This window comes from Mastigoproctus giganteus, chromosome 9, assembly GCF_048544385.1.
Source record: "Mastigoproctus giganteus isolate SK-2022 chromosome 9, ASM4854438v1, whole genome shotgun sequence".
NCBI classification, from domain to species: domain Eukaryota; kingdom Metazoa; phylum Arthropoda; class Arachnida; order Uropygi; family Thelyphonidae; genus Mastigoproctus; species Mastigoproctus giganteus.
In genome coordinates, this window is record NC_143583.1 from 193438976 (window position 1) to 193466548 (window position 27573).

A 27573-nucleotide genomic window follows, 5' to 3' on the forward strand; every position below is an offset into this window, starting at 1 on the left:
GTGGGGAAAGACATTTGTAGAACAGATGTGCAAAAATTGCCTTTAGCCAGAGGGTAGTTGAATGCTGGGACAAACTTCCATCTGTCGTTGTTGAAGTTGATAAGTTAAATAAATTCAGGAAAGAAGTGGACAAAGTTTTGAAGCGAATGGATTGGTGAAATGGGAAAGGTTTTTTTTTTTTTTTTTTTTGGCTGATGTATAAGTTAGCTTCCTTGCATCATATGTCTCTGTTAATGCTAATATCCATTAAATTTCTACTAATTTCAGTATAATTAATATAAAAGTCAACATCAGTTAAAACTAAAAATATTGTAATTTCGGCAATGATTCTATAAGTGAATTTGACTGTAATTGTGTTCCAATTGTTGACTATAGATGGCAGGTGTCAAAAGGCCGTGAAGGTATTCATTGCTGCTAGGCATAAACTTGTATAACTTTTAATAGTGCATTTACAGATAAGGGCCCAATATTTTGAAGCAAAACGGCTGAAATATACATCCAAATACACAAAATTTTGTAGTAGTAGAAACTCCCCAAATCCTTTTTAGTTTTAGTCACTATTATGATGTGCCATGAATATTCCTCTTTAATTTTATGTGACGAGTGACAGAAGATTGAGATCCATTGCTTTAGAATTTGTGCTTCTTAACTAAGAGCATAGCGCTTATTCCCCTGGCTGTATTCTCGATAAACATTGTACTCCCCCATATTCAAATTCCTCACCCATTATGTTTCAATAGCACCATATCTCTGATATCCCTAATGTCCAAATTGAAGGCTTAACCAGTGCTCCAAATTAATAAAATTTGTTTACTATACTCCTGGGAGTAAATGTGCATGTTTACTTCACATGGAAGTGAACGTGCATGTTTACTTCACATGGAAGTGAACGTGCATGTTTTTTTGCTCTTCTTAGCCCTAACATGATCCATGTTTTTGTTTGTTTAATTTAAGTTTTAATTTTATTTTTGAAAAATGTGGTTTGCAAGGCATTCACATAAATATAGTACAAAATGTCTCTAGACATTGTGAAGTAGAAAATTTTTGCTCATAATTTTCAGAATCAATATTTATTTAAATTTTATTACAACGTGAGCTAATCACATTTCACATCTTCTCTTTTTGGCTCGGTTTTTTTGTTTCCTTCTTCGTCAGAGCACCAACACATGCCTGTGGAACCGTGACACTGTTTTTTTGAATAGTCACCATTACCTTCACACCTGGGTATGAACTGGCCAATTCTGTTATCTGAAAGAAATCAGAATATAACTGTTATTGTTTTGCTAACTTATAACCAATCACACAATGATAAAAAAAATGAGCGAATCTACCTTACGAAGGGCCTATTTTATTATACTTTTTCTATTAATTTAAGTTCCAGTATTACCTCTGAAATTTTATTGTGTGAAAGCTTGGATTTGACATTAATTCAGGAAGAACTAATGTCAAATGGTCTGTAGGTCTTCTTTAAGATTTTGTTGAGTTGAAAAACTCGCATGTAGTTGTTACTGAATAATAGTCGTATTGTTTAATATTTGTTTTTTGAGAATTGGCTTCATGTCTTAATTCTATTTGGCTAGAATTTCTGACTTCATTCCCTTATCTTTCAACAGATCATTCAGAAGTCTTGTTTTAGATGAGGGATTAAAATTAAAAAATTTATGAACTGGAAGTCTACTAATTAATAAAATATCTTATTTTTAATAATCGAGTATGGAAATGACATCGATGCGTTGACGAAACTAAATGATGTTTTGGTGCTTCACATTCTATTCCAAGCCCTGTTCTAGATTGAAATTTTTCTTCTGGCATCCATGATGAAACTACTATACTACAAGGGGACTCAGATTAGGAGGCTTACTTGATTGATTTTTTATGGTTATACTGCACAGGAGGGAGTGTTGAGAATATTGCTTTTTTGTACTTTTGCTACTCTACTGTTCGGTTTTAGAAGAGTTTCGTTTTCCAGTTGCAGTGCTTGATGCATTTGAGGTTCTTATCCATTTCTCGGGTTCCAGACATGCTGCCAGCAATGCTGTTTTTATTCACTGTTGTTAGTTGTTTGTTTTCTTTTCTAGTAGATTCGTCGCTCTCTTTATGTCTTAAAATTATCCTCTTACCTTATGGACCTTTCAAATAACTGATATTTCAAATAATGCTTTGAAATAAATTATACTAAAAATATAAAAATGGCACAAACTGAAAACCGTACATTGTGGTGCATTTCCCAGTTTTTCCCTGCCAAGCTTTACAGATATGCTCTGTTGAATTCAGGTCCAGAGATCTGGATGGCCATTACGTTGTTAGAATATCCACATTTTGGGGGAATTCCTAGATCAACTGACCTCTGTGAGGAAAATCATTATTACTGAAAATGAATTCAGGGTCTTTGGCACCTCTGAGAAGCCTCGTGGTGCTAAAGAATCATGTTTCTATATTTTTGGGGTATTCAAGGTATCTCCCTCACAGACAAGTGAAATGTGCTTCAGTTCTTCACAGTATCTCTGCAGATTATACACCGCCTTGATAGTGAACCATTTCCCTGATGTCAAAGAGATGGGAGTCACTCTTTATAAGACGCAACACACATATCATCTCATTTTGATTCATTTGTAAACAGAACATTGGTCTTGGCTCTAAAGACAGTGTTGCCTGCATCAAATCAAACGAAATCTCTGGAAAAAAAATGAAGGGAATGCAAACCAACTCCGTCTCTCATACAGCCACTTTTCTGAAGCTTTCTCTATACTGTTTTACTTGAAACTATCCCCTTTAACTGTGGATTCTGAGAGTTTGAAATAGACGCCATTTGTCCTTCTGTGATTACTTGCTATTAACAGAATTAGATCATGGTTATCCTGGGATATTTTAATTCTTGGATGACTTTGAACTTGACTTTGAGATACTTTTATCTGTTGCTGCCATCTTAACTTTAAGGTTGATACATTCATGGCATGGTGAAGGCTCTAATCACCGAAGTTTAGGACTCCTTCCGATGGCCATCCTTTACTTAAATCTTCGGAACGTCTACGCTGCATTTTATAGAAATAAGAACCTAAATTAGTTGCATATCTGTATCGCGTTAGATTAAATGGACTAAACCGCAAATGATTACTGGATGGCATCTTTTATTCATTATTATTTACCCAAATGACTAGATTATATCGTTGACTCCCCCCTCCTTGCCATCATGAATAATGTCAGCTTCAAATGCTTCTTTCCACCTCAGTGGAATAATTATGAAATTCTGTCAAAAAAGCCCAACCAACACCAGTTTCATTTCAGGCTCATTTCAGACTCCTGTAGCATTCTGAAAATTATAGAGAAAAAAGGCTTCTGTGCCTCACGATACACCAACACAAATGTATTAGTGACTAAAACTATATTAACTGTTTCTGACAACCATTCAGAAGGTGCAGTAATGTATATGGACTGGAATATACATTTGACTGTAAGTTTCTTTTCTTGGTTAGTCTATTAGCTGATCACTTTCAGATAAAAGGAATACTGCATTTTCTCCATGCACTGTTTAAGAATGAACCTCAAGCTGTGTGATGTTGCCACCACTATTCATCAAAACTAACTACAGTTGTTCCCCAACTGGCATACACTCTGGGCTTCTCTTTCCGCCGTCATACAATTCTTACATCCCCTGGTCAATAATAAACCTGACCTAATTAGCTACGTTGATGATCTGAAAATACACGGTTCAGCCTGGAAGAAATCATCAAAATCAGTAATGCAATCAGCAACATCCTGAGATTACGAGTTATCTACTGTCGAAAAATTGGCTTGCGAATTAATCCAGGAAAATCATTTAGTTTTTAACCAAAAACCAAACCAAACTATTATATTAGGCCACCTGAATATTTAAATTCGTATGTCATGCTGTGCGTCTTATGTTCGTTAATTGAGTGTGTTCTGTGGTCGATTTGCTTGTTTTACTAAACGAAAACTTCAAAATTCTAAGTTGGAAAAATTTGCTATCTACACATGAGACCGACTAACTCGGCCACGAACTGAAAAATGCTCATAAAATTTCCTTGCATCATCGAAGGGATTCGAACCCGGGCCTTTTACGCCCGGTGTGGGGAGGGCGGCGACGATACCACTCTGCTACTGCGTAGAGTCACAACTGTTTAGCCTCATGGGTAACATGGTATAATCACCCTCCTCCCCACACCGAACGAAAAAGACTAGTTCGAATCCTGTCAATGACACAAGGCATTTATATGGATCGTTTTCACAACGTGGATGGATTAGGTGATCTTAAGCAAAGGGGACATGTTTTTCTCTCTAGAAAACTCGGGTATTTCAACCAGCAAATGGACCACAGAACATACTCAATTTACAGACATATACGGTGCAATATGGCTTGAGATGCTGATCGGCCAAAAATCCTACAATTGTGAGATATCTAAATTTGACAGTTGTCACTTAAATTAAAGCAGACAGCCAGAAAGTGTGTTCTTCACGAGTTGACCAAGCAGAATTTCTTTTCATGGTGCTGTTTTTCTTTATAATTGCCATTCTAGTCATATTCAGGGATAAGTTTGAATATATCAGGTTTTTCTAATGGAAAGGCCCCCTAGTAGCCTCGCTTTTTTGCAGCTCGGGATACATCAGCCTTTTTAAACAGGATATTGACACAGCACTGAATGAATGAGAGTGCAGTAGTTTTTTATTTTATTTTTTCACTCAAAATGTCACGAGCAATAAAGTACTAAGTAGATTATACACTGCCTAAGGGGAACTGGAACGTGGTATTTCAGTACCTCTCATTTAAAGTGTTTGATGTCACCTTCAGGGTATAAATGGCTGGATGCTTGTATTCTGTAGCATTCCTAGGGTATGTCGGCCTGCCCCTTTAAAATTTTCTTCATATGTGTATGCAATTTTCAGGTGCCCCTTGAACATTGCCTCACGGGCACAGTGCATCCCTTTCACCTTCGGGGCACCCTCCCCTGCTTGTACTTGCTGCACTGTTCCCCTAAATTGACACCAAAGAAAAGGCTATTGCAGCCAATTTATTTCTATGTAATACTCCGACATTCAAAAATTGGTTACAATGGCATTAACAGCATTTAAAGTTCTATAATTTTCTATGAACACGTATATATTTTTATCGAAGAACTGGCACAATGAACATAACTTTTTTATTCTCTTAATATATCCGTCTGTGTGTACAAATGACTTTACTCCTATGAACGATGTCTTTCTTTTGACTGAGAGAGCAGAGTTTTAAAACATGGGAAAAACGTGTGAAGGTTCACCGTGAATATCTCAATCTGAAAAGTCTGTTTCTCCTAAATAAAATTCGGAAATATTGAGAGTATACTGTAAAGAAAACTTCGACAAGCAATTCCATGGAGTGCATAAATTCTTGTTAATAAAATTAAAAACATTTTTAAGAAAGGCAGATAAATTGGAAGTTAGGTTTGTATTGATCAAAAATTACAAGTGTTGATAGTTTTCTAATATTAATTTGTATTTATAATATAAGTAATATTTATAATATTAACATTCATTTTGAATATATATTTTTAAAAACATTTTAATATTTATATTGACAAAATATAATGTGATATGCTACTAATGGGAGCAATATGTATTAATACATTTTGCCATATGTAGTTTGGGAGACACTCTACCTTACTAGTGATGTCAACTTAGGTTTGTTTGTTTGGGAATTTATTAGGTGCATCGGCAACTATGGCCATAGTGTGCAGTCAACTTAGACTGAAACAGAGTTTAGTATAAATGTGTTATTGTGTCACATCTTAAAACACCAATTGACACATCACTCTGAACAAATTTGATCAACAGTGGTTCAGAATCAAAGAAATTGTAACGTCACATTGCGTCATTTCACCCTACTTGTAGTGCTAGTGAGATGGACGAACGGTTTTCACCGTCTCCTCTTGTTTTTGATTCGGTGGTGTGGAATCGTGTGGTTGGGGAACAATGATGTGATCCACATTAGACGTGGAAATATTTTCAATTTCACCCCTTCCCCATCAAAGAATGCAAGTAATCTATTGATCTGCTAATTAGCGGTGTTATAATGTAAATCTTTAACCTACTGCTGAGGTAATTCTATTGCAAATTCCTTCAACTTACCTTTTGTTGCTTCATGTTTCTCAATTAAACATTTGCACGATTTAAGAATAACAGATGGCCAGGAAGCGTGTTCTCCAGATTTGGTAAAACAGCGGCAGAACTTGCTGTTTTTATAACACTGCTTTTCTTTATAATCGCCATTCTCATCGCATTCAGGGATTAGCTTGAATAAATCATTAGCCGCACTGTTTTCTTCTCTTTCACGTTCTTCTTCACACCGTGTTTTAGCTGCAAAATGAATTGGAAAGAATTATTTTAACTGATTCGATAGAAACAGTCTGTAAGTGGAATATGAAAGCATAGGATTTAAATCTCGACTTTTGCTGGACAATTTCAATACCTTTCCATTTTTTTTTTCTCGTGCCAGTTTAAAATGGTACAGTTAGACCTTGCCCTGTGAAACGGATAAGGATGACAATTTACAAAGGTAAACTGTCATCCTTTAAATCCATTGCATAAAAGGTAAGATGTCAACACTTAGAATTGATGTCACTGACCAGGAAATATATATAGTGGCGCCATGGATAGTAATTATCAGTTCGTCAATACGAAACCCATGCAATGGGAAAAGGGAAGGAACTGACGCAGTTTGAACGAGGAATGATTTATGGCGCAAAGGAGGGGGCAGCATCTCAAAAACCGCAGGCATTGTCAACTGTTCGGGGGAAACTAGTGAAGGTGTGCCGCGAATGGTCCAAAGAGGGATACAGCCACCCTCTGGGAGACGACCACTGATTGACAATCGAGATGAATGGCAGTTGGAACGTTCTTTCCGGGACAACAGACTACTAATGATTCCTGAACAGCAGAATACAACCAGGAATCAAACGTTTCCGGGCACAATGTCCGGATGCTTTTTTGAATAAACCTATGCAGTAAGTGACCTGCTCATATGCCCATGTTGACCGACTGTCATCGACACTTCCGCCTGCACTGTGCACGGGAATACCATTGCTGTACATTGAATGACTAAAAGAAAAAGAGTCGCCTGGTGTTATGAAACAATGTTCCAGTTCTTTCATTACATTGTACAATGATGTGCAGCAGCAACCAGACAGCAGGATTAGTTGAAAACGGCGGTGATATGGTTTGGATGATGATTTCATGGATATCAATGCAATGAGTACTCATACCCATTGAACACACCCTCGCTGCCAGAGCCTACCTGGCATTGTTTCTTACCAAGTTTTGGTCTACATGGTGACTATCCAAATGGCACTACACTCAGCAAGAAAACGTCTCGTGCCACAAGGCCCGTGTTATGTAAGAATGGTTTGAGGATCAGGTATAAGCATTTCGTGGGCACCTCTGGCCGCCAAATTCGCCGACATCAATCCCATTGAACATTTGTGGGATGCGGTGGAATGCTGCATTTGCCAGTGTCTCACCCCGTTGTCAAATTCCTGGACATCCAGTTGGTCCAGGATACCTGCGGTCTCGCGAGTCGATGCCGTGCCAGGTTCAAACATTTATCATGATGAAAGGCGGCCCAACACATTAGTTAAATGGTCGCAATGTTTTGGCTTATAAGTACAGTCATCGAAAATGGTGTGTGTGATTTTCCTTTTAATTAACTTCGGAAAAATTTGACCTATTGCTGTGATCGTAGCAGCAAACATTGTGGTAACTCACTAAGTTTTATTTGACACCTAAGGTGGTGCTCATAGGAGTCATTCTGTGCACTGAGTGCACAGAATGACTCCTATGCGCACCACCTCAGTGTCAGTAAGATGACAACTGTGCAACAGAAAGTGCAGCGTGTTTTTTGGTATGCTGAAATTAAATCTGTCACAACAATGCAAAGTCAATACTGACATACAGACAAGATATTACTTTGGTTTAACCATTTTAAGGAAACTGGCATTGACCATCTTACTGACTGACACTGACTGGGGCAGTGCGTGTTGGAGATTCTGCGCATATGGCGCAGCCAAGGTCATTGTTGATGTGTCAAATAAAACTCAGTGAGTTACCAGGCTGTTTGCTGCTGCGATCACAGCCATCGATCAAATATTTCCGAAGATAATTAAAACGAAAATCACGGACACCTTTTCCAAGGACCCTGTATATATACTAAGAAATTTAAAATGATTTGTAAAATCAAACTAGCTTAAAAGGGATAAATGGGAGAAGATACGAGGCAATGTTCCTGTCGAACAAGCAGAATAGGAAGAAAATAGCTTAAAAGTATAGACTTTGGGCTGCTGTGTTCATTGTACAGATCACAGCAAACCATTTTGATACCTATATTTGTCATTCCTAATTTGTGTATATATATATATATGTATGTATATACATACACTGGGTATATATATATATATATATATATATATTTACTCTGATTAGTATATACACTCAGTGATCACTGAATTGTGACCACCCCATCCGTAATGGACTATGCCGTATAGCTTGCAGTATAGTAAACCAAACAGCTTTGTATGCTAGAGTAGTATTTTGCATCTGGTCTTGTAAGTCTAAGTGACAAAGTAGTAGTTATGGCATATAATAAAGACATCACGGAGTTTCAAAAGGACATGATTGTGGGAGCTCGTGTGTCGGATGCCCACGTATATCGGAAACGGCAGGTCGGTCTTGTCGCTTGCTCACTATTCACTGGTTGACGTGTACAAAGAATGGTCAAACCACCTACTGCAGATAGAACTCTAAAGTATTACGCAAGGTTTCTGGTGACCAAAGAGCGTAACGCATTGTACGAATTCAGTGGCACGTCATTGTGCAACAGTTGACATCTCTATACAATATAGGGAATGCAAGAAGAATACCCCAAATGATGCGCCATGCACTCAGACGTATGGGTTTCCAAAGCAGACATCAACATACACCCTTTCCTCACCATCAATCATAGTCGACGGAGAATACTGTGATATCAATATCATGGTTGTTGGATACCGGAGGACTGAAAACGTAGGGTTTTAATAGTGCTTGGATGCTCACATATATCAGAAATGGCAGGTCTTGTCGCTTGCTCACTATTCACTGGTTGACGTGTACAAAGAATGGTCAAACCACCTACCGCCGATAGAACTCTAAAATATTACGCAAGGTTTCTGGTGACCAAAGAGCGTAACACGTACGAATTCAGTGGCACGTCATTGTGCAACAGTTGACATCTCTATACAATATGAGGAATGCAAGAAGAATACCCCAAATGACGATGCACCATGCACTCAGATGTATGGGTTTCCAAAGCAGACAAATCAACATACACCCTTTCCTCCCCATCAATCATGGTTGACGGAGAATAGTGATATCAATAACATGGTTGTTGGATACCGGAGGACTGAAAACGATGTAGGGTTTTAGGAGTATCAACGAATATGGCTATATTGCTCCGTATGTACTATGTGTTAATTGCTTGTGTTCTGTGGTCGATTTTCTATTTTCTGGATGAAAAACCCGAATTTCCTAGATAAAAATCCAAGCTACCTTCGTCTGAGACCGACTAACTCAGCCACGTTATGAAAAAGCCCATAAAAATTCGTCCAGCAGAACTCGAACTCATTATTTTTCCCTCTGGCGTAAAGTATGAAGTGTTCGATGTCTAACGGCCCCACGGGTTTCCCCCATCTCTGCTTTGCATTCTCTATTTTTGTGTATCATGGAACTCTGTGAAGGCCAGAGGTTTAAAAAGTGTAATGTGTGTGTTAGCGTTGTGTAGTGTCTTATGTTGTTCTTCTGACCATTTAGCCATTGGATCCTAGTGGTCCCCCCCCCGTTGCCCACACTTATCCCCGAGGAGGCAAGTCAGGCATTAGAGGAATCGCTTAAGTGCTCTGGCAGGCCTTGACACCTAATTTTCGAAGATTTCAGTGGCAAGGGCCCAAAAATAATAATAACAAATAAAGTAAAAAAAAATGTGAAAAGTTAGAGCATGGGTAAAGTCTGAAGGAGGGGGGACAGGTAGAACCATGGGGATGATAGGGAAGACAACCACAAACTGGGCAGTGCGAAGAAGTCCCACCAGCAGAAAAGAGGGCAGGCGAGTGGACAGAAAATCGGCCCCCCCCCTGCCCAAGGGATGGTGATTAAAAGTGAAGTGAGCTAGAGTGCTTCATTCAGGTCGCCAGTGTCACCGGTAATGGATCCATTATCCCAGACAAGAAGTACGTTCCACCTGGTGTCGGGAGGACTGTGAACCTACCAACTGTGCTACCGATGAGGGCTAGTGGAAATTGTCGCTTGAGTCCAAGTATGTGTTACATGCCAACGGACTGTTTCGTGTGTGAAGCATGCAAAGACGAGTCTGTGGAATCATCATCTGTGGTGTTCACTATGCAGGTAGGTGGCAGTGGTTGCTTAATATGGGGCATGTTTTGCTGCTAAGAATTAGGACCCATGTTGCGTATGGGCCAATGCGTCACTGGTAAGATCTATTGGCAGCCCTTAGGAGACCACGTGTGCCCTGCCACGTTGCAATTTTTCCCGGACAGAAACGTGATCTTCGAAGTTGATAATGCGCCTTGTCATTGGGCTTCCACTGTGTACGAGTGGTTCGAGGAACACAGTCAAGATATCATTGAACACTTGTGGGATGTTTCGGAATTGAGAGTGAGGTATATGTACATGCAATCGTTATCTATTATTCCGACACTGGAAAGCCTTGCAAGCAGCGCGGCTGAAAATCCCTACAGACGTTCACACATCTACTGGAGTCAATGATTAGGCGGATGGCGGCTGTTTTTGGTGCAAACCGTTGTCTAATACGGTATTAAGTAGTTAGGTACAGTTCACGGATCATTGTGTGTGTGTGTCCACCTATACATACAGAGAGAGAGAGAGAGAAGTAATAGTCAGAAAGGTATAGTTCATGGATCATTGTGTGTGCACATATACATACAGAGAGAGAGAAGTAATAGTCAGAAACGTGTGAATTAAAATTACTCGTACTTACCTATGGTCGCTGCAACTAATACAGCAAAAACAGCCTGTAAATAAAAAAATAAAAATTTTCATTTGATTTGAATGACTGGTTGATTTTATTTGATTATTTTGATTAGAATGAAGTAATGATAAATCTTTACAGTAAGTATACCTTGGGTTCGGGAGACTGAACGGATTGCAAGAAGTAATGATTTTTCATTAAATTTGATTAGATTTTTCATTAAATTTTGACATCAACAATTGTGACTTAACTAGTTACCATTTCTAAAATTTATCACGACTTTGACAAATGCCACCATGCTCATAACCTGGATACTTGGATTAAATTTCTGCGTACATTTTATGAATCTGCATACATCTTACCAGAAATTAAATCCAGGCGAGAAAGGATCGTAAATAACTCTTATATTACGTACACTGTTATCAAAAGCATTCGAAGATAATGGCATGATCATAATGTGTGAAATATTGACACTTCGCACATATATATACTAATGATTCAAGAAGGATGTAGAGCTGCTGGAACGGGTACAGAGAAGGGCAACAAGATTAGTAAATGGAACAAAGGGTTGCTCTTACGAAGAAAGGCTTAAGTTTTGCAAATTACAGAGTCTGGAGACTAGGCACCGGCGAGGTGATCTGATAGAGGTGTATAAGGCTTTGAATGGTTTGAGCATGCTCAATGCCAATGGGATTCTTCATCTTTCTCAGAATAATCACCTCAGAGGGCATAAATTCAAATTGAGGAAGGACGGATGTCGGATAGATGTGCGGAAATTTGCCTTTGGCCAGCGGGTGGTTGGTTGGTGGAACCGACTTCCATCACTTGTTGTTGAAGTTGATAGCCTAAACAAATTTAAAGCTCAACTGGACAGGTATTTCGAACGAACGGAGGGGTGAAATGGGAGAGGGTTTTTTTTTTTTTTTTTTTGGCTGATGCTGAATAAGCTTGCTTTCTTGCATCATATGCCTCTACTAATGCTAATGCTAATGCTAATGATGTAGCAGAAGTATACTTGTATTCGCGAATGACTAGTAGTAGTAGTGGCATGTGATGCAAGGAAGCAACTGTATGAGCTTATGCAGCATCAGCCAAAAAAAAATTTACAAAACAATTCTCTCTAAATGTTTGTCCAGTTCCTCCTTAAATTTATTTAAGCTATCAACTTCCACAACCACAGATGGATGTTTGTTCCAGCAATTAACCACCCGCTGGCTAAAGGCAAATTTTCGTACATCTATTCTACCTCTGTCTTTTTTTAATTTGAATTTATGCCCACGTCTCCGTAGCCGAGTGGTCAGGAGCGGGAGTGCAGTAGCATACACTCTTTGAGTTGACCGGGGTTCAAGCCCCTGACTGCTGAATACGGTCGATCTGCCAACCCGCATTGGACCAGCGTGCCAGATTATGGTCCATTTCCCTCAACATGAGAATTGTTGAGGAGGCTTCCATCCTGCAGTGGGTTGATAATGGCTGCACTTTACCTTTAGGTTCGTAATCTGAAAAAGTGGAAGAATCCCATCAGAATTCGGCGTGCTCAACCCATTCAAGGCCTTATACACCTCAATCAGATCACCGTGCAGGTGCCTAGTCTCCAGCCACTGCAATCTGCTTAAGCCTTTCTTGGTAAGAGGATTCCTGCATGCCCCCTCACGAATCTTGTTGCCCTTCTCTGTACACGCACGAGCAAATCTACATCCTTTCTAAAATGAGTATAAATTGAGTTGCAGAATACATGCTCTCGCAGTTTGCAGGGTGTTTAAGAACATCATTCTTCCGTACGGTATGGAAAGCTTGAATACCATTCAGGTGGGAAGAACTTTTATATGTTTTTTTTTTTTTTCCTCTCGAAGCATAGTATATTAACTCTTACAGTCTTTATTGCTTTGGTGACCGTGCGCTCGCTCTGATTGACTTACGCAAATGTTCCGATAAGTAGAGGTTGTCCACAAACTCCCTTTACTGAACTAAAACATTATTGTGATAATAGGGTATGTGATACAACATGAAACCACGTCTAGATGACAGATGATATCTTTAATTATCTTTAACGAATCCTCAGAATAAATCAAAAGAAATGAGATCTGGGGATCGCGGAGACCACAAACTCGGTCCTCCTCTTCCAGTTCACTGCCCTGAAAAACATTGTGTTCAGGTATCTACAAACTTCTTTGTGGTAATGTGGTGGATTTCTGTCATATTGGAAAATAAGGTCACCATAATTGTCATCCTGCAGCTGGCGCATAAGGAAACTCTATAACACATTCAGATACATGATTAGAGCCCTAAAGAAGGAAGATCCGTATGCTATGCGACAACTCATTGCAAAAAGGCCAAATTCTGTCATAATTATAGTTTGCGATCATGCTGCCAGCTATTGAAATCTGTTTTCCGGTTGGTGGAATAGTAACTGTAAAATATCCTCTCTCACTTATGGATGTGGTTTCAGGTTTGTATCCTACTCTATTCACTTTCTCTCTCTTGAACTTTCTTCAAAATTCCAAAAGAAATATACTATTTCTTTTTGGATTTTGGCCATGTACATCTGGGATATTATTAATATTAGCCATATGGTGCATGCAAGCCTGAGGCTAATGCTGCACCAGCCAAAAAAAAAAAAAAAAAAAAAAAAAAAAAAAATTCCCCTGTCACCCTGAGAGAGAGAGAGAGAGAGAGAGGAATCACCAAGAAAGAGAAGTATAATGATATCCAGCTTAGGATCCTGAGTGTGCCAAGCCCATACCAGATGTGATGTTGGGATGATTTTGGGATGCCAATACATCAGGTGATAAATCCTTCTCTGCTTCGAACCTGATTGAACATTTCTGAGATAATTTATGGAAACGAAATGGAGCACTTCGAATCCCTCTGAGAAAACCTCCATTCATTAAGGATTGCTCTTGTACAGGAGTGACAATTATTACTACAAGACTCTCATCAGCGTTGTAAACAGCATAAAACGTTTGTTGTGAAAATTTTTTCTATGTGCATAGGGGTTGTATAAGAATTACCCAAAAGATCACATTGCAGAAGTCGATACAAGATGCTCGAAAATTTGTTTCCATGGCATATGATCCATTCCAAAGGCTAAACAGGCCTGACAGCAGTGAACCATGCACGATATAAGGGTGTCTATAAGATTAGCATTAGTAGAGGCATTTGATGCAAGAAAGCAAGCTTATGCAGCATCAGCCAAAAAAAAAAAAACCCACATCCACTTCACCCCTCTGTTCGTTCAAAATACCTGTCCAGCTGAGCCTTAAACTTATTTAGGCTATCAAGTTCCACGACAAGGCATGGAAGTCTATTCCACCAACCAACCACCCGCTGGCTAAAGGCAAATTTCCGCACGTCTATCCTACATCTGTCTTTCCTCAATTTGAATTTATGCCCTCTCAGGTGATTATTCTGAGCTAGAGGAAGAATCCCATCAGCATTCTGTGTCACAAGTTCCATTCTTCTTCTACTAAAGACCTAAGCTCACCAAATTACTGAGGAGTTTGTTGTCTGCATGCAATGTGAAGCCCAAGGGCGTCTTACACATATTCGATCGATTTAAGTCTGGCGATCGTGTTGGCCACTGCAGTCGGATATCTTCAGTTTCAAGATATTCCTCCACCACTTGAGCTCTATGTGTAGTGGCGTCGTGCGTGAAAAGAAAATCTGGACCAACCACAACTAAAAAGTCGCACATCGGGTTCGAGGATCTGTTCTCGGTACCTCTGCGTTGTTACGTTACCCCTATCTAAAACATGAAGACGGGTGCGGGTGTGGATCATTATTCTGCCCCACACGAGAACACCTTTACTGTAAGTGTCCCTTTGTCTGATGTTGGTGAGATGGTACCTCGTCTGCAAAATAACATCTAGAATCTGTAGGCTAAAACGGGAATCATCAGAGAATAGAAATGTACCCCCATTTGTCAGGGCTACAAGTCACATGTTCATGGCACTAGTTTCAGCAAGCTCTGCATGGTTTGAGGTTAATGGGATACAAACCATTGGCTCCTTTGTGTAGAGTCCACTTGAATTAAGCCTTCTCAACACAGTCTGGTTTGAAATGTTTTCACCTGTGGTCGCAGTAACTTCAAGAGACAGTGGATGACATTACTAGGGTTCTGTCTTGCTCTTAGAACCAGATAGCTGTCTGCTGTGGTCAACTTAGCCCTCGGGCAACCTTGGCCAATTTCCCAGCATCTTAAAGAATCATCTAAACGACGATGACTTGCCATCATGAATATTGGAGATGTGGCTTACCCACTGAGCAAGCCAAAAAATGGGAATGAAGTGACGTGGTTGTAACCCATGTTTTTATAGCCATGAATAATTTGCATATTTTGGTGTTCTATAAGGTAGTAGATCGATTTCTATTGAATACTCTGAATTTCTATGCCAGGATACCTATTATCTCAAATATAGAGATGTAGTAGAGAACGAATGCAGGCGAAGTTTTTACTGCTCCTGGAATAGAGAAGTTTTTTCTGTTTTATTAGCTTAAATTGGCATATTAACTTATTTTCTAGAGTAGCTTTATATTCCTAGTTACGATACTTAGTTTAAAGTTTAACTTAGATAGAGATTTTGTAAGTATTACTTAGTATGGGTGAGGGTATCAAATCCATGTGTTACAAGTTGCAGCTCCGCTGAACGAGAAGTTTTTTTAGCCGCTTCATTGACCAATTGTTATATTAAATTATTTTCTATAAGTAGTTTATAGACCTAGTCAGGATCCTTAGTTTATTCTGAATTGACACAGCGAGATTTGGAAGTAAATTAATACTTAAGTGTCCGTTTACCGTTCGTAACTTGTCGCCATAGTTATACGTACATTATATCACGAACTAGATGGCATTAGTATAGTATAGTATTGTCAATTAATCAGTAAAATCTATTAATCTTGTTAAACTTCATTGTAAATTAAATTGTACTTTTTAACTAAATACATATAACAAATTAGATTACAAACGTAACATAATTAATTTATACATAACTTGATACAGAAGTTGTATAAACGGAACTCGTAGATAATTCTCGATACTGAAAAATATATATACCGTTATAACTGTGTTGGGATACAAGGTTAGGGTTATAATTTTGTACTGAAATTGAAATTTTATTGAAATTAAATCGAAATCATGACTCAGACCAGAGCAGCAAAGCAAAAGGCACAGGCTAATGGGAGTTCTGTGGCTTAGGGGAGGACTGAGGGTGACAGTTGCCCTCAGAATCACAGCCTTTTAAAATGCACAGCTTGCATGACGTTTGTGAAGCAATCGGGACTGGACATGATATTGCTTTGGGGGATGTCTTTTTATGTGTGTGCGATGTAAGGAAATCAGGCGACAACTCAGTGTTGTTATGGGCCTATACGGGAGCTTGAAAGACGGTGAATGCCCTCGGAGGATCTAATTTGAGGGGCCCATCAAGCTCTCAGCTACCCACATCAATGCAAGAGCTTGCACTTGGTCATCACGCAACACAGCGGCAACCCCAATGCAGAATACGCTGGTCCCACAGGAACTAGTAGTTATTGGTGACTATTGACAGGGAAACGGGGAACATGCTTTGTAAAAAGGATAAGTGGAACAGGACCAGGGTATGTCTGCCAGGGGCAAAGGTTGATGACGTTGTAGAGCGGATATCATCTTTTAAGGGCAGAAAAGGTGATATAGTTGTACACGTTGCCCACTAATCTTATTAAGAGTAGGAGACCGGCAGAATAACTTAACTAGTACAGGTCACTATTGAAAAAAAGCCATGAATTAGGGTCGAATTTGAAAGTGTCTGCAATTCTGCCCAGACACGATAGGAGGGAGTATATGATCAGAGCCTTGTCGATCAATTCGGCCCTCAAAAGATAGTGCAAGGTTCAATGGTTAGAATATTTTTCAGCCTGGTCTGTTTGTTAACAGAAGAGACTGCTTCTACAGGGATGGGATACTCTTAAATAGAAAGGGTGCGAGAATATTTGCTGATGCTATCGAGGCAGTGTTGGGTCGGAAAACTGCTAGATTCGGGAGATACAAGGACTAATAGATTAACAGTACCCACTAGCAGAGGTGAAAGTGATCCTTAGACTGCTTCTATTGGAATGAGCAGCAACCTGGAAAACAAGATGCAGGATATTTCAGAGACGGCTGGGAGTCATTGCGATACAAGAAAACAAATGGGTTATGTTAGGGTAGCTAAGAATAGGAACAGGTGCATGTATACTTGTGTGTACACCAATGCTAGGAGCTTGATAAATAAATTTGATGAATTTGAGGTATTGCTCAAAGCATCAAAGGCGGATATTGTTGGGATATCAAAGACGTGGTGTCACACAGATATAGGAATGCAGAACTGGAATTTGGGGAGTACAATATGTACAGAAAGGGAGGATGGGTTATGCTATTAGTTAAGAAACACATAAAATCCAAGGAAGTGAGGCCAGTCGACATCGCTGGACAGTGCAGTGTTGAGTCAGTTTGGTGTGACATAAGCATTGGGAGATCAAAATTGAGAGTAGGAGTGTGCTATAGGCGTAATGACTCTGATGAGTATAATAAGAAACTGTACAGGGAAATAAAGTGGGCCAGTAAATCAGAGAGTCTTATAATGGGGGATTTCAATTTCCCAGATATTGATTGGAATTTGTGGCTTGGTCATCATACACTAACAAGACTTTTGTGGATTTATTGGATGATTGTTTTCTACATCAGCATGTTCGGGAGGCAAATAGAGGGAGTAATACTCTTGATCTGATTATCAGTAGTGATTCTTCATGCATTAAGAATCTGAAGATAAAGGAACCACTAGGTGGCAGTGGGATTTACTCAAAGAGGTAACTACCATCATGGTTAAAGGGAAAGATTTTTGATTTCGTAAAGGTGACTATGATCGTCTGAGACAGTATTTAAATTCTATACAGTGGGACCAACTTATGATGTTACCAACAGCAAATTCAAAATGGGAAGCATTCTAAGAACTTATTTTGGAAGCTACTAGGTTTTACATATCAACTAAGAAATATTGTTCAAGGTTTAGGTATCAATGGATGTCAGATGAACTACATGGGATACATATAATTTAATGGGTGACAGGGAAGCCTATGATAGATATAAACTAGTCTGTAAGCAAGTTACAAAGGAGATTAGGCAGGAAAAGGCAGATTATGAGAAATCCTTGGCAAAGGATGCAAAGAAAAACAGGAAAGAGTCCTTTACCTATGTAAACTCTAGAAGGAAAAGAATGAATCAGATTGGTCCACTGGTATTGATGGTTCAACAGTTGAGGATCCTGCTCAGGTGGCTAACAAACTAAACGAGTATTTTGCATCTACATTCACACAGGAGTTATTCAGGAAGGGGAATGCCAGAGGTGAAGTAAACTCTGGCAGTGAGCTGGAAGATTTTGTAATAACTGAGGGGAAATTGGAGGAGAAATTGTTGAGGATAAACATAAAAAAGGCACCTGGGGTGGATGGAATCTATCCAGTTATATTAAAGGAGGCCACAAAGAAAGTAAGCGAATCCTTAGCCATAATTATGAGAGCTTCTTTGGACACAGGGGAGGTACACATAGACTAGAGATGTGCAAATGTGACTCCAATTGACAAAGGAGAATCGAAGGCTGACACAAGTAATTATAGACCTGTGAGTTTAACTTGGTCCAGGAAAACTAATGGGGGCACTGGTTAAAGAATCACTGCGTGATCATCTAGACAAGACTTCAGTTATAGCTCGGACACAGCATGGGTTTGTTAAGGGAAAGTCTTGTCTGACCAATTTTATTGGATACGATGATGTAGTCACAAAGGAACTGGATGCAAAGAATAACTTTGATATTATATATTTGGATCTTAGAAAGGCTTTTGATACTGTTGCACATGGAAGGCTGCTGCACAAATTGGAGCAGTGTGGCACTGGGGGAAAATTGCTGATATGGATAAAGGGATGGTTGAGGGAGAGAAGACAGAGAGTGGTAATCAATGGACACTGCTCATCGTCTACTAATGTTATTATTGGAGTCCCTCAGGGTTCAGTGTTGGGTCCATTGTTGTTTTCTGTATTTATAAATGATATTGATGATGGTATATTAAGCTTAATGTCCAAGTTTGCAGACAATACAAAGGTTGGCAGGGGTGTTAAGGACACTACTGACGCTATGCAGCTGCAACAGGATCTGGAAAGGTTGAGCAGATGGGCTTAGAGCTGTCAAATGTAGTTTAACATTGACAAATGTAAAGTACTACATATGGGAAACAGTGACCCCAGAGCAACGTATAAACTGTGGTACTATACTGTATTGTGCAGGCAGATATGAAGTTCTCTGAGGAGTGCAGACGAGCTGCAATGGTAGCTCAGGGTGTCTTGTAAATGATATACAGGAATTTTTCTAGAAAGGATAAGGAGGTGATTATTCCCTTGTATAAGGCAATGGTCAGGCCACACCTTGAGTACTGTATACCGGTCAGGAGGCCTCATTTCAAGAAGGATGTTGAGCTGCTGGAACGAGTACAGAGATGAGCAACAAGATTAGTGAATGGAACAAAGGGTTGCCCTTACGAAGAAAGGCTAAAGTTTTTCAAATTACAGTGTCTGGCGACTAGGCACCGGCGAGGTGATCTGAGAGAGATATATAAAGCCTTGAATGGTTTGAGCGTGCTCAATGCCGATGGGATTCTTCCTCTTGCTCAGAATAATCACCTGAGAGGGCATAAATTCAAATTGAGGAAAGACAGATTTAGGATAAATGTGCGGAAATTTGCATTAAGCCTGCGGATAGTTGGTTGGTGGAACAGACTTCCATCCCTTGTTGTGGAAGTTGATAGCCTAAATAAATTTAAGGCTCAGCTGGACAGGTATTTGGAACGAATGGAGGGGTGAAATGGGAGTGTTTTTTTTTTTTTGTTTTTTTTTTTTGGTGTTGCTGCATAAGCTGATTTTCGTGCATCATATGCGTCTCCTAATTCTAATATTCGCCTTCAGCGACACTGTCCACAATAAAATATTCATGAAAACGTTTTGTTTTGCTAATTTTGTGCACCAGTATAGTTTCAGCGGGAGCTAAATCAATTCTCGGGGTTTGACCATCGGTCGGAAAAGTTTTTGGGTTTTTTACCCATCAGTTTTTATTGCTAAACAAATTATATTGCAAAAGGAATCAGGTCAAAAGCTTGTTTTGTCTTTCAGTTATTCAAGTTCAATGAGCATTCAGAGGGATATATGGGAAATGTTATTTAGTTACTTTAAAATACACTCCATTTAAATTGTGGCCCAGAAGAAATTATCGGAAAACTGGGACCATGTTCGACACCGATATCAGCAACTCGGCGACTTGGACAGAAGGCGGATTATCGGCCATCGGGAGACTGGATGGTCGCTTCCTTTCCGAACGTGTCTGCAGTCACAATACCGCAGTGAATAGAAGTTGGCAACAATAGCTGCAGGAAGATATAACTGCTCGTAGAATGTGTGGATCGTCTTCTCCATCGACAGGTTTACATTGCATCTACAGCCACGCTGACTACCATTCAACGAGCTGTGATATCAGCTGACTATTAACCCAAAAACCCGTAGAACCATTGCACATTGTACGGTAAATGGTAGAGGGGGCCGCGTGCATACCTAGCATTACGTTGATTACTTTTGGCCTTTGCCCATGTTCCCAATGTTCACAGCATCTAGAATGGTGCAGCGCACGGGCCACCTGTAATACAGAAAGGCGTCAAGTGGTCTTAGCGATGAATCCCACTTTTGCTTGAGCTACAATGCATTCACATGTAGCGACGACTTGGTGAACGCAATGATCCTAGAGTCGTTGTGAAGCCACACTGCACGCCCTGGTGGTGTTGTGTTGTGGGGAGAGATCAGTTTTGATAGTCGATCGTCGTTGGTGTTCGTCAACAGCAATCTAACTGCTCGCTACTAAGTCTCCGAGATTCTGGAACGCTTTCCCCTTTCTTACTGGGGTTCCTGATACCATTTTCAGCAAGAAAAGGCCCAAACACATACCGCAGGGGTTTCCTCAGAGTGCCTTCGTGGTGTGGGCGATTTTGGGCAGCCAGAGCGCTGTTTTCTCCTCATGGAGCACTTATGGGCCATAATTGGACGCCATCTACAGAGCTACCCGCAGTCAGCACAAACCACGAACGTTCTGCGAGACCAGGTGCAAGAAATTTGATGGGGAATACCGCAAGGGGCTTTTCGACACGTACGACTCCATGCCAAGACACTTACTCAATGTATATACAACTGTGTTGGATTTACATTGTTTATTATAAGCATTGTTTGTTTAGTGTCATTAAATGTGTTCACACCCACACACGTACATTAGCGTCTTCAACTCTCATCATGTGTTCTTCAAAAAAAAAAAAAATAATAATAATAAAAATTGGTAATATGCAATATTTAATTGTTGATAAACAGAATGCCGTATCGTTTCTCAAAAAGAGTAGATGATGATGAAAGCATCATGGACTAGGTTTGAGAAACAGCAAAGATGAACATTTATGTACAATTTTAAATGCTGACTATTACTTACGGAGAGGAGAACAAACTTCATGGTGGTGCAAGAATTTGTAATATCTTCCTGAGGAAAAAAAATAATAATAACAATTAGAAAAATAAATCAGATGTAAGTTTAATACTAAGGAATTAGCAAAACTGATTATGAAAACTCAATAAAGAATAAATGTCGAACCCAAATTTGTAAATGGAATTATAAACGTTTCAATGGTCGAAGATCTGGATGCGTAGAGCCCATTGTTTATTGTGGTGACCGAGCTTAACTCCAAAATAAGTACTGTACATATTTTTTACAAATTCTGTAATATCTTTTCTTTGCTTGAGGACTACATAACTTCCACAAATATAACAAAATAAGTTCGGATTGTTCAAACACTTGCATAAAGACATTTTGCTCACTTTTGAGCACAAATTTGGTACAATAACCTCAATAATAAACTTAGCTCACACTGATAAACTCTGCTGTATGGAGCTGTCAAGGTTAAGAAACAAATTATTGGAGGTAACTGCTAAATGCGAAGATTTAGTTTACAAATTCTCGCCATTTACTCCTAACTTAATACAAGTCATGACATCAAAATAAGTGATTTATGAAAAATCGTATGTGATAGAAAAAAACGAAAACATTTCTGAAATCAGCATAAAAACTGAGTTAAAAGCAGATATTAGTTTACAAACGTTGACAACCATTCAGAGTGGTGTAATCCTTTTCCATTATTACAAGAACTAAATCATGTTTTCAGAGAAAAATATAACGCAGTCTGAATTTTTTTTATCCCAGATAAGGTCTTTGGAGGTGGCACAGTGGTTATAATCACCTTCTTCTCCACACCGCATGGAAAAGGCATTGGTTCGACTCCCGTCAAGGACCCAAGGAACTTTCATGAGCTTTTTTCACTCAGTGGGTGACTTAATCAGACAAGGATAGCAAGGTATTTTCGTCCAGCAATAGAGGCAAACCGACTAAGAACACGCTCAATTTACGGACATAATAGACATGGATAGATTAGCAATTCACGAGTGGCCTAATACGATTTTTTTTTTTTTTTACCTCAGATGAGGAAAGACATAATAACACCTTTTTGTAAGGGATTCTAGAGTACCGAAAGTTGAAGTAATTATTATAGGAGTTTAGGAGCATCCATGACTAAGGCCATATTGCTCTTTATATACTATCTGTGTGTTCTGTGGTCGATTTTTCCGTTTTGCTGGAGAAAACATCATCTACCATCAGCTGAGATCGATTAATTCAACCACTTGGTATAAAAGGCACATAAAATTTCCTCACGTTATCGACGGAACTCGTGCTCATTTCTTTTCCACGCGGGGAGGATGGCGGTTCTACCACATGTGCTACCCACGAAGGCCCGAAAATGAAAGGAAACAAATAATAATAGCTAACTGACTAAATAAATAAATAAAATGAAAACTACTCACAAACCGTGGTTGAAGGACAAATTTCCTTTTAATTTTCAAAATCCTTGTTGAACAATGCCATTAGAAGAGCGTAGATTTTTATAGCTTCTGTTTCACGAGGTCAATTCATCATTAAGAACGACGTTTCAGACTTTTATAAAATAATATCAAGCAGTGAATGATGCAGAAAATAAAGAATATGATGATGATGATTTCCATCTGCTTGGACTCCCAAGGTGACATTTAAATTTCTCAGATTTCAGACATCTTTTATTTATTGCGTAAACACTTGCTTATCTAATATGCAGAGATTAAAGTATGTTTTTTGTCTGTCTAATCTTAATCTTCTTGGTCTCTAGCGGTAACCAGGACCACTGAACTTGACATGACCTACGATTTCAATCAGACAAAGGAAAGGACCCAAAATTTTTTAAATCCTTTAGGGAGGAAATCTGATCGAAATTCGCTCTACCAGATTTTCAGTCTTCTATGCAAAGCCGAGAAAAGACATTTTTTCGCCTGAGGAGAGGTAAGAGATGGTGTCCCTTTTATATATATATGTGAGGTGTCAGTTTTGTACTTCTTATAACAGTGGTTTTCAACCGGGGTGCCGCAACAACATTCGAGTGGTGCAATGTAATTTTGGTTTAATTTACTTAACTTATTATTATTATTTTTAAATTATATGTTTATTTCATTATAAAAAGGTGTATCTTTTTAATTTTATGGTAATCTATAATTGATGTTTACTTATAACCTGTATATATTTTTTAATATTATATATATATACAGAGAGAGAATCGGATCTAACAGGCAGAAAATTGAGTAGGTGCGCCCCAAAATAAAATAAATGACTTAGGGGTGCCATTGTTAATAAAAAAGGTTGAAAACCACTGTCTTATAATATATAATTTATAATTAAATAGTAAACACCAGGTACCTTTCAAAAATGGTTCTCAGGCGCCTCTTTGCCTCTCCTATGGACTCGACCCTCTAAATGTTTCTAGGCAAACATTTAGAGTTCTTAACAAGCACCTCGATTTTATCATTTAGATATTTCAAACCCTCAAAATATTATAGTCTAAGTACAGTAATCACTAAACTACTACACCGTCTTACTTACCAGACACGAAGGAAAAAGAGTGTATGCCTTCCTTCTATTTTATAACACAGTTAAGTGGGTGGTGAACGTGTGAACCTGTTGCTTAAAAATTTATCATGTTGATATAATTATCGGGCTACCTGAGAATGTGGCATATGCAGATTATTCACGCTCAGCAAATGCGCCAGAAAAAAAACATTCTCCTTGTATTGGACTTCTTGACACACTTGAGATATTTTATGATCATATCTTGAGGTATTTAATTCGATATCTTCAATATGCAACTCGAAGAGAACAGATGGTAGTAATTGATAATTACAAATGACAAAGTACAATATTAGTAATAAAGTACAAAGTATGCTTTTTTTGTTTGAAAAGACTATGTATTATTAGGTAACAGCAATCGTCTTACAAACCATTTGATAAGTTTACTTGCACAATTGCAAATGAAATTTATAAATTTATCTTAGAAAAGTTGGTGGTGACCTCCCCTACCTCAAATAAAACAGTTCAAGAGCTTAAAACAAGGACCAGGGAGGCTAAGTGCAGTATGAAATTTTATTCAATTTACAAGATTTACTTAATAATTTACAGTATTAATATTAAAGTATCAATATGAATACCAGTTTACTAGGTGGTATATGACTCTCATTAACCGGTACAATACGACCAATTTGCTTATTGGAGGCTTGAAGCGGTGGAACCCATGTTTAGTCTCCAGAGCTAAGTTCCGGTCAACCCTTCCCCATCTCTTCCATCATGCAGTATGATTGATGTCTTTTGAGGTTATGATGATCACCATGGCGAGATCCAAACTTCTTTACATTTTTAGGGTGCTCTAAAACGGTGTCCGCTAGTTAGTGCACCGGACCGAACTTGTTGGTAACTCTAGGAGGCTTCTGGATCTGCTAGAGTCTAATCTTGCGACCTCTATTCTACCAGACAGTGACTGGAGAGAGTCCGAGAAATGTGTATGCGGGGGAGGGGGCATTGCCGAGGCCACGCTATGTCAAGGATCTGGATATATTCTTACCACGTGCACGCCATATCCAAAAATTTCATTATTTCATACAGCATGTGCCGCCCCAACTTTTTCTTACTATTGAATACACCATGAATTGTCAAACTGATCTGCGAAGAGATCTAAACCTCCCAAACTTCCTAGTTCATTTCACAAATATTCGTGGTCTCAGTTCTAATCTCAATGATGTCCATTTCCACTTCCAGTCTGCCAAATCCCATGTACTTTTTCTGACAGAATCCCCTCCCATCCAATTATCGTCCCATAGCAATTACTTCAACTCTTTCTAAAGTAATGGAGAAATCAATTAACCGCCAACTCTTAAATTACCTAGAAACCTTCCGTCTGATCAACGATCGCCAGTATAGATTCCGTCAGTGTCGATTTACTGGTGATATTTTGGCTTATGTTACCCATTTATGGACAAATTCAATGGAAACGTTCGGTGAAACACAAGCAGTTGCTCTTGACATCTCAAAGGCTTTCGATCGTGTTTGGCCTAAAGGTCTTCTAAACAAGCTTCCATCTTATGGTTGCATACTGTTTTTGTAATTGGTTATCCAGTTTTCTGTCTGACCGCTCACTGAGGGTGATGGTAGATGGCTCTCTGTCTTCTAACTTCTCCACTAATGCTGTTATCCCCCAAGGTTTAGTTCTTTCCCCCACTCTTTTCCTCTTGTATATTAATGACCTTCTTTCATTGACCGGAAATTCTATCCATAGTTTTGCTGATGATAGCACATTGCATTCCACTTTCCAGTTTGAGAAAATTCGCTCTGTTTAATCAGCTTCAATTTCTGGAATATCCCCTACCAATTCCTTAAATTCCGATCTCCAGTGGGGCAAAGACAACTTAGTTGATTTCAATCCTTCTAAAACTCACTCCTGTCTTATATCTCACAAAAAGGATTCTTCTGCTGCTATGCTTATCTTTGGTAACACTTCGATTTCTAGGCAAGATGATATATCTCTTTTTGTGATTACCCTGACTTCTAATCTCTCTTGGCACAAGCACATTACAAATATTGCTTCCTCTGCATCTGAAAAACGTTGTTTTTTCTTTCGCAGTTAGGCTAATTTATGAATCAGCTCTAACAGTCTCTCCACTCTCTATCTCATAGACGTACTGTGTCTGCTGCATGCTCTTTGTACAGATACTTCCATGGGCCTGTTCTTTTGAATTGGCTTCTATAATTCCCCCCCCCCTCTCTCTCTTTCAAAACAGTCGGAACACGTGCCGCCACCAACCAATATCCATTTACTGTCCAACTTCAAACTCACAGAACCAACTTTTCATCTTCCTCGTTTATTCATCAACTCCCATTTTCTGAAACAACCTTCCTTCATACGTATTTACTCAAAATTACAGAAGTTCAAGTCTAATGTCAACAAATATCTTCTTTCGTTTTCTCAACCTCCAACCCATGCACGGTACTAAGTACTATAAGTTCTAATACCTCTCGTGTTTGGGGTTTTCATAAAAAAAATAAATAAATAAAATAACCGGTTAATATAATAAATTCAATAATTATAATTAAAAGCACTGCTGAACAAAGCACTATTCGCGAAAGAGCATAAATGCGAAGCAAGTCTGTGTTTGTATCATTACCATTGTGCTCTGTGCAGCTATAATATGGGTATTTACTGCCCCCATAAACAGCATCAGGCAATTCTTTCCCAAAGGATTACTAGCCTCTTCGCTGGGTACCATTCAAGCATAAACGGCCTAAACATACTTCATAACTAATTCCTCTCTCTCTCTCTCTCTCTCTCTCTCTCTCTCTCTCTCTCTCATTAAAATCGCCATCAAAATGATCTCAGGAACCATAACACTCCATTATTCTGGCATACAATGTATTTACCACCGGAGAATTTCTCTTTATCATTTTGAGCCAAACCTTTTCCACATGAAGTAGCACATTTGAGAAAACTAAGACTTTTTTTCCCATACTAGATGTTCGTGTACACTCAGGAAATAGACAAAGATTCTCAACAATCCATACAAGATTTTCAGTACAGAAGAAAAGTTCTATAATAATCCATATAAAGGAAATCAATAGCGAAGACAGTCTCATCATCCTGCTCAAATATCTCAAAGCAAAACCACCGAACTGATCGACAACTGTTATCATAATGTTCTCCAGGATTCTTTTCTGTCTTAAAGGAAAAACATTTTTGAAATCTGTTTCTCCTACTTCTTTCCTTAATCTAGAATTCCTTTTCTTATTTGTTAGTAATGTTTCCTCCTGTTGGGTTGAACCGATTCAATGCCCTGTCTTGTCCTCTCGTGTAGCACGGTGGTTGGAATCACCGTCCTTCGTACACTGGCTGTAAAAGGTCTGAGTTTGAAACCTATCAATGACGTGAGGAACTTTTATAGGCTTTTGGCGTTTTTCCACACTATGGCTGAGTTAGTCGGTCACAAACGAGAACACAATGTTTTTTCTCCCGGAAACTCATGTTTTTTTGTCCAGTTAAAACAAGCAAACGGACCAAAGAATACA

General features: G+C 38.9%; 1 protein-coding gene across 1 annotated transcript; it reads right to left on the reverse strand.

Annotated features, from left to right (window-relative positions):
• Positions 1-1096: 1096 nt before the first annotated feature.
• On the reverse strand, positions 1097-26780 carry LOC150080988 (U20-hexatoxin-Hi1a-like). The gene is made up of 5 exons (XM_090380877.1): positions 26679-26780; positions 21547-21594; positions 11033-11066; positions 6121-6348; positions 1097-1248 (listed from the first exon to the last, which is right to left on the reverse strand). Exons 1-5 carry the CDS (start codon positions 26778-26780, stop codon positions 1097-1099), a joined length of 564 nt encoding a protein of 187 aa, XP_090237003.1.
• Positions 26781-27573: the final 793 nt, after the last annotated feature.

Coding starts and splice junctions, on each gene's coding strand:
- LOC150080988 (XM_090380877.1), bottom strand. CDS start 26,780: ATGGTACCCAGCGAAGAGGCTAGTAATCCTTTGGGAAAGAATTGCCTG. Junction 6,349..11,032: donor ATTAGTTGCAGCGACCATAG/GTAAGTACGAGT, acceptor TTCATTTTGCAG/CTAAAACACGGTGTGAAGAA. Junction 1,249..6,120: donor GAAACATGAAGCAACAAAAG/GTAAGTTGAAGG, acceptor GATTTCTTTCAG/ATAACAGAATTGGCCAGTTC.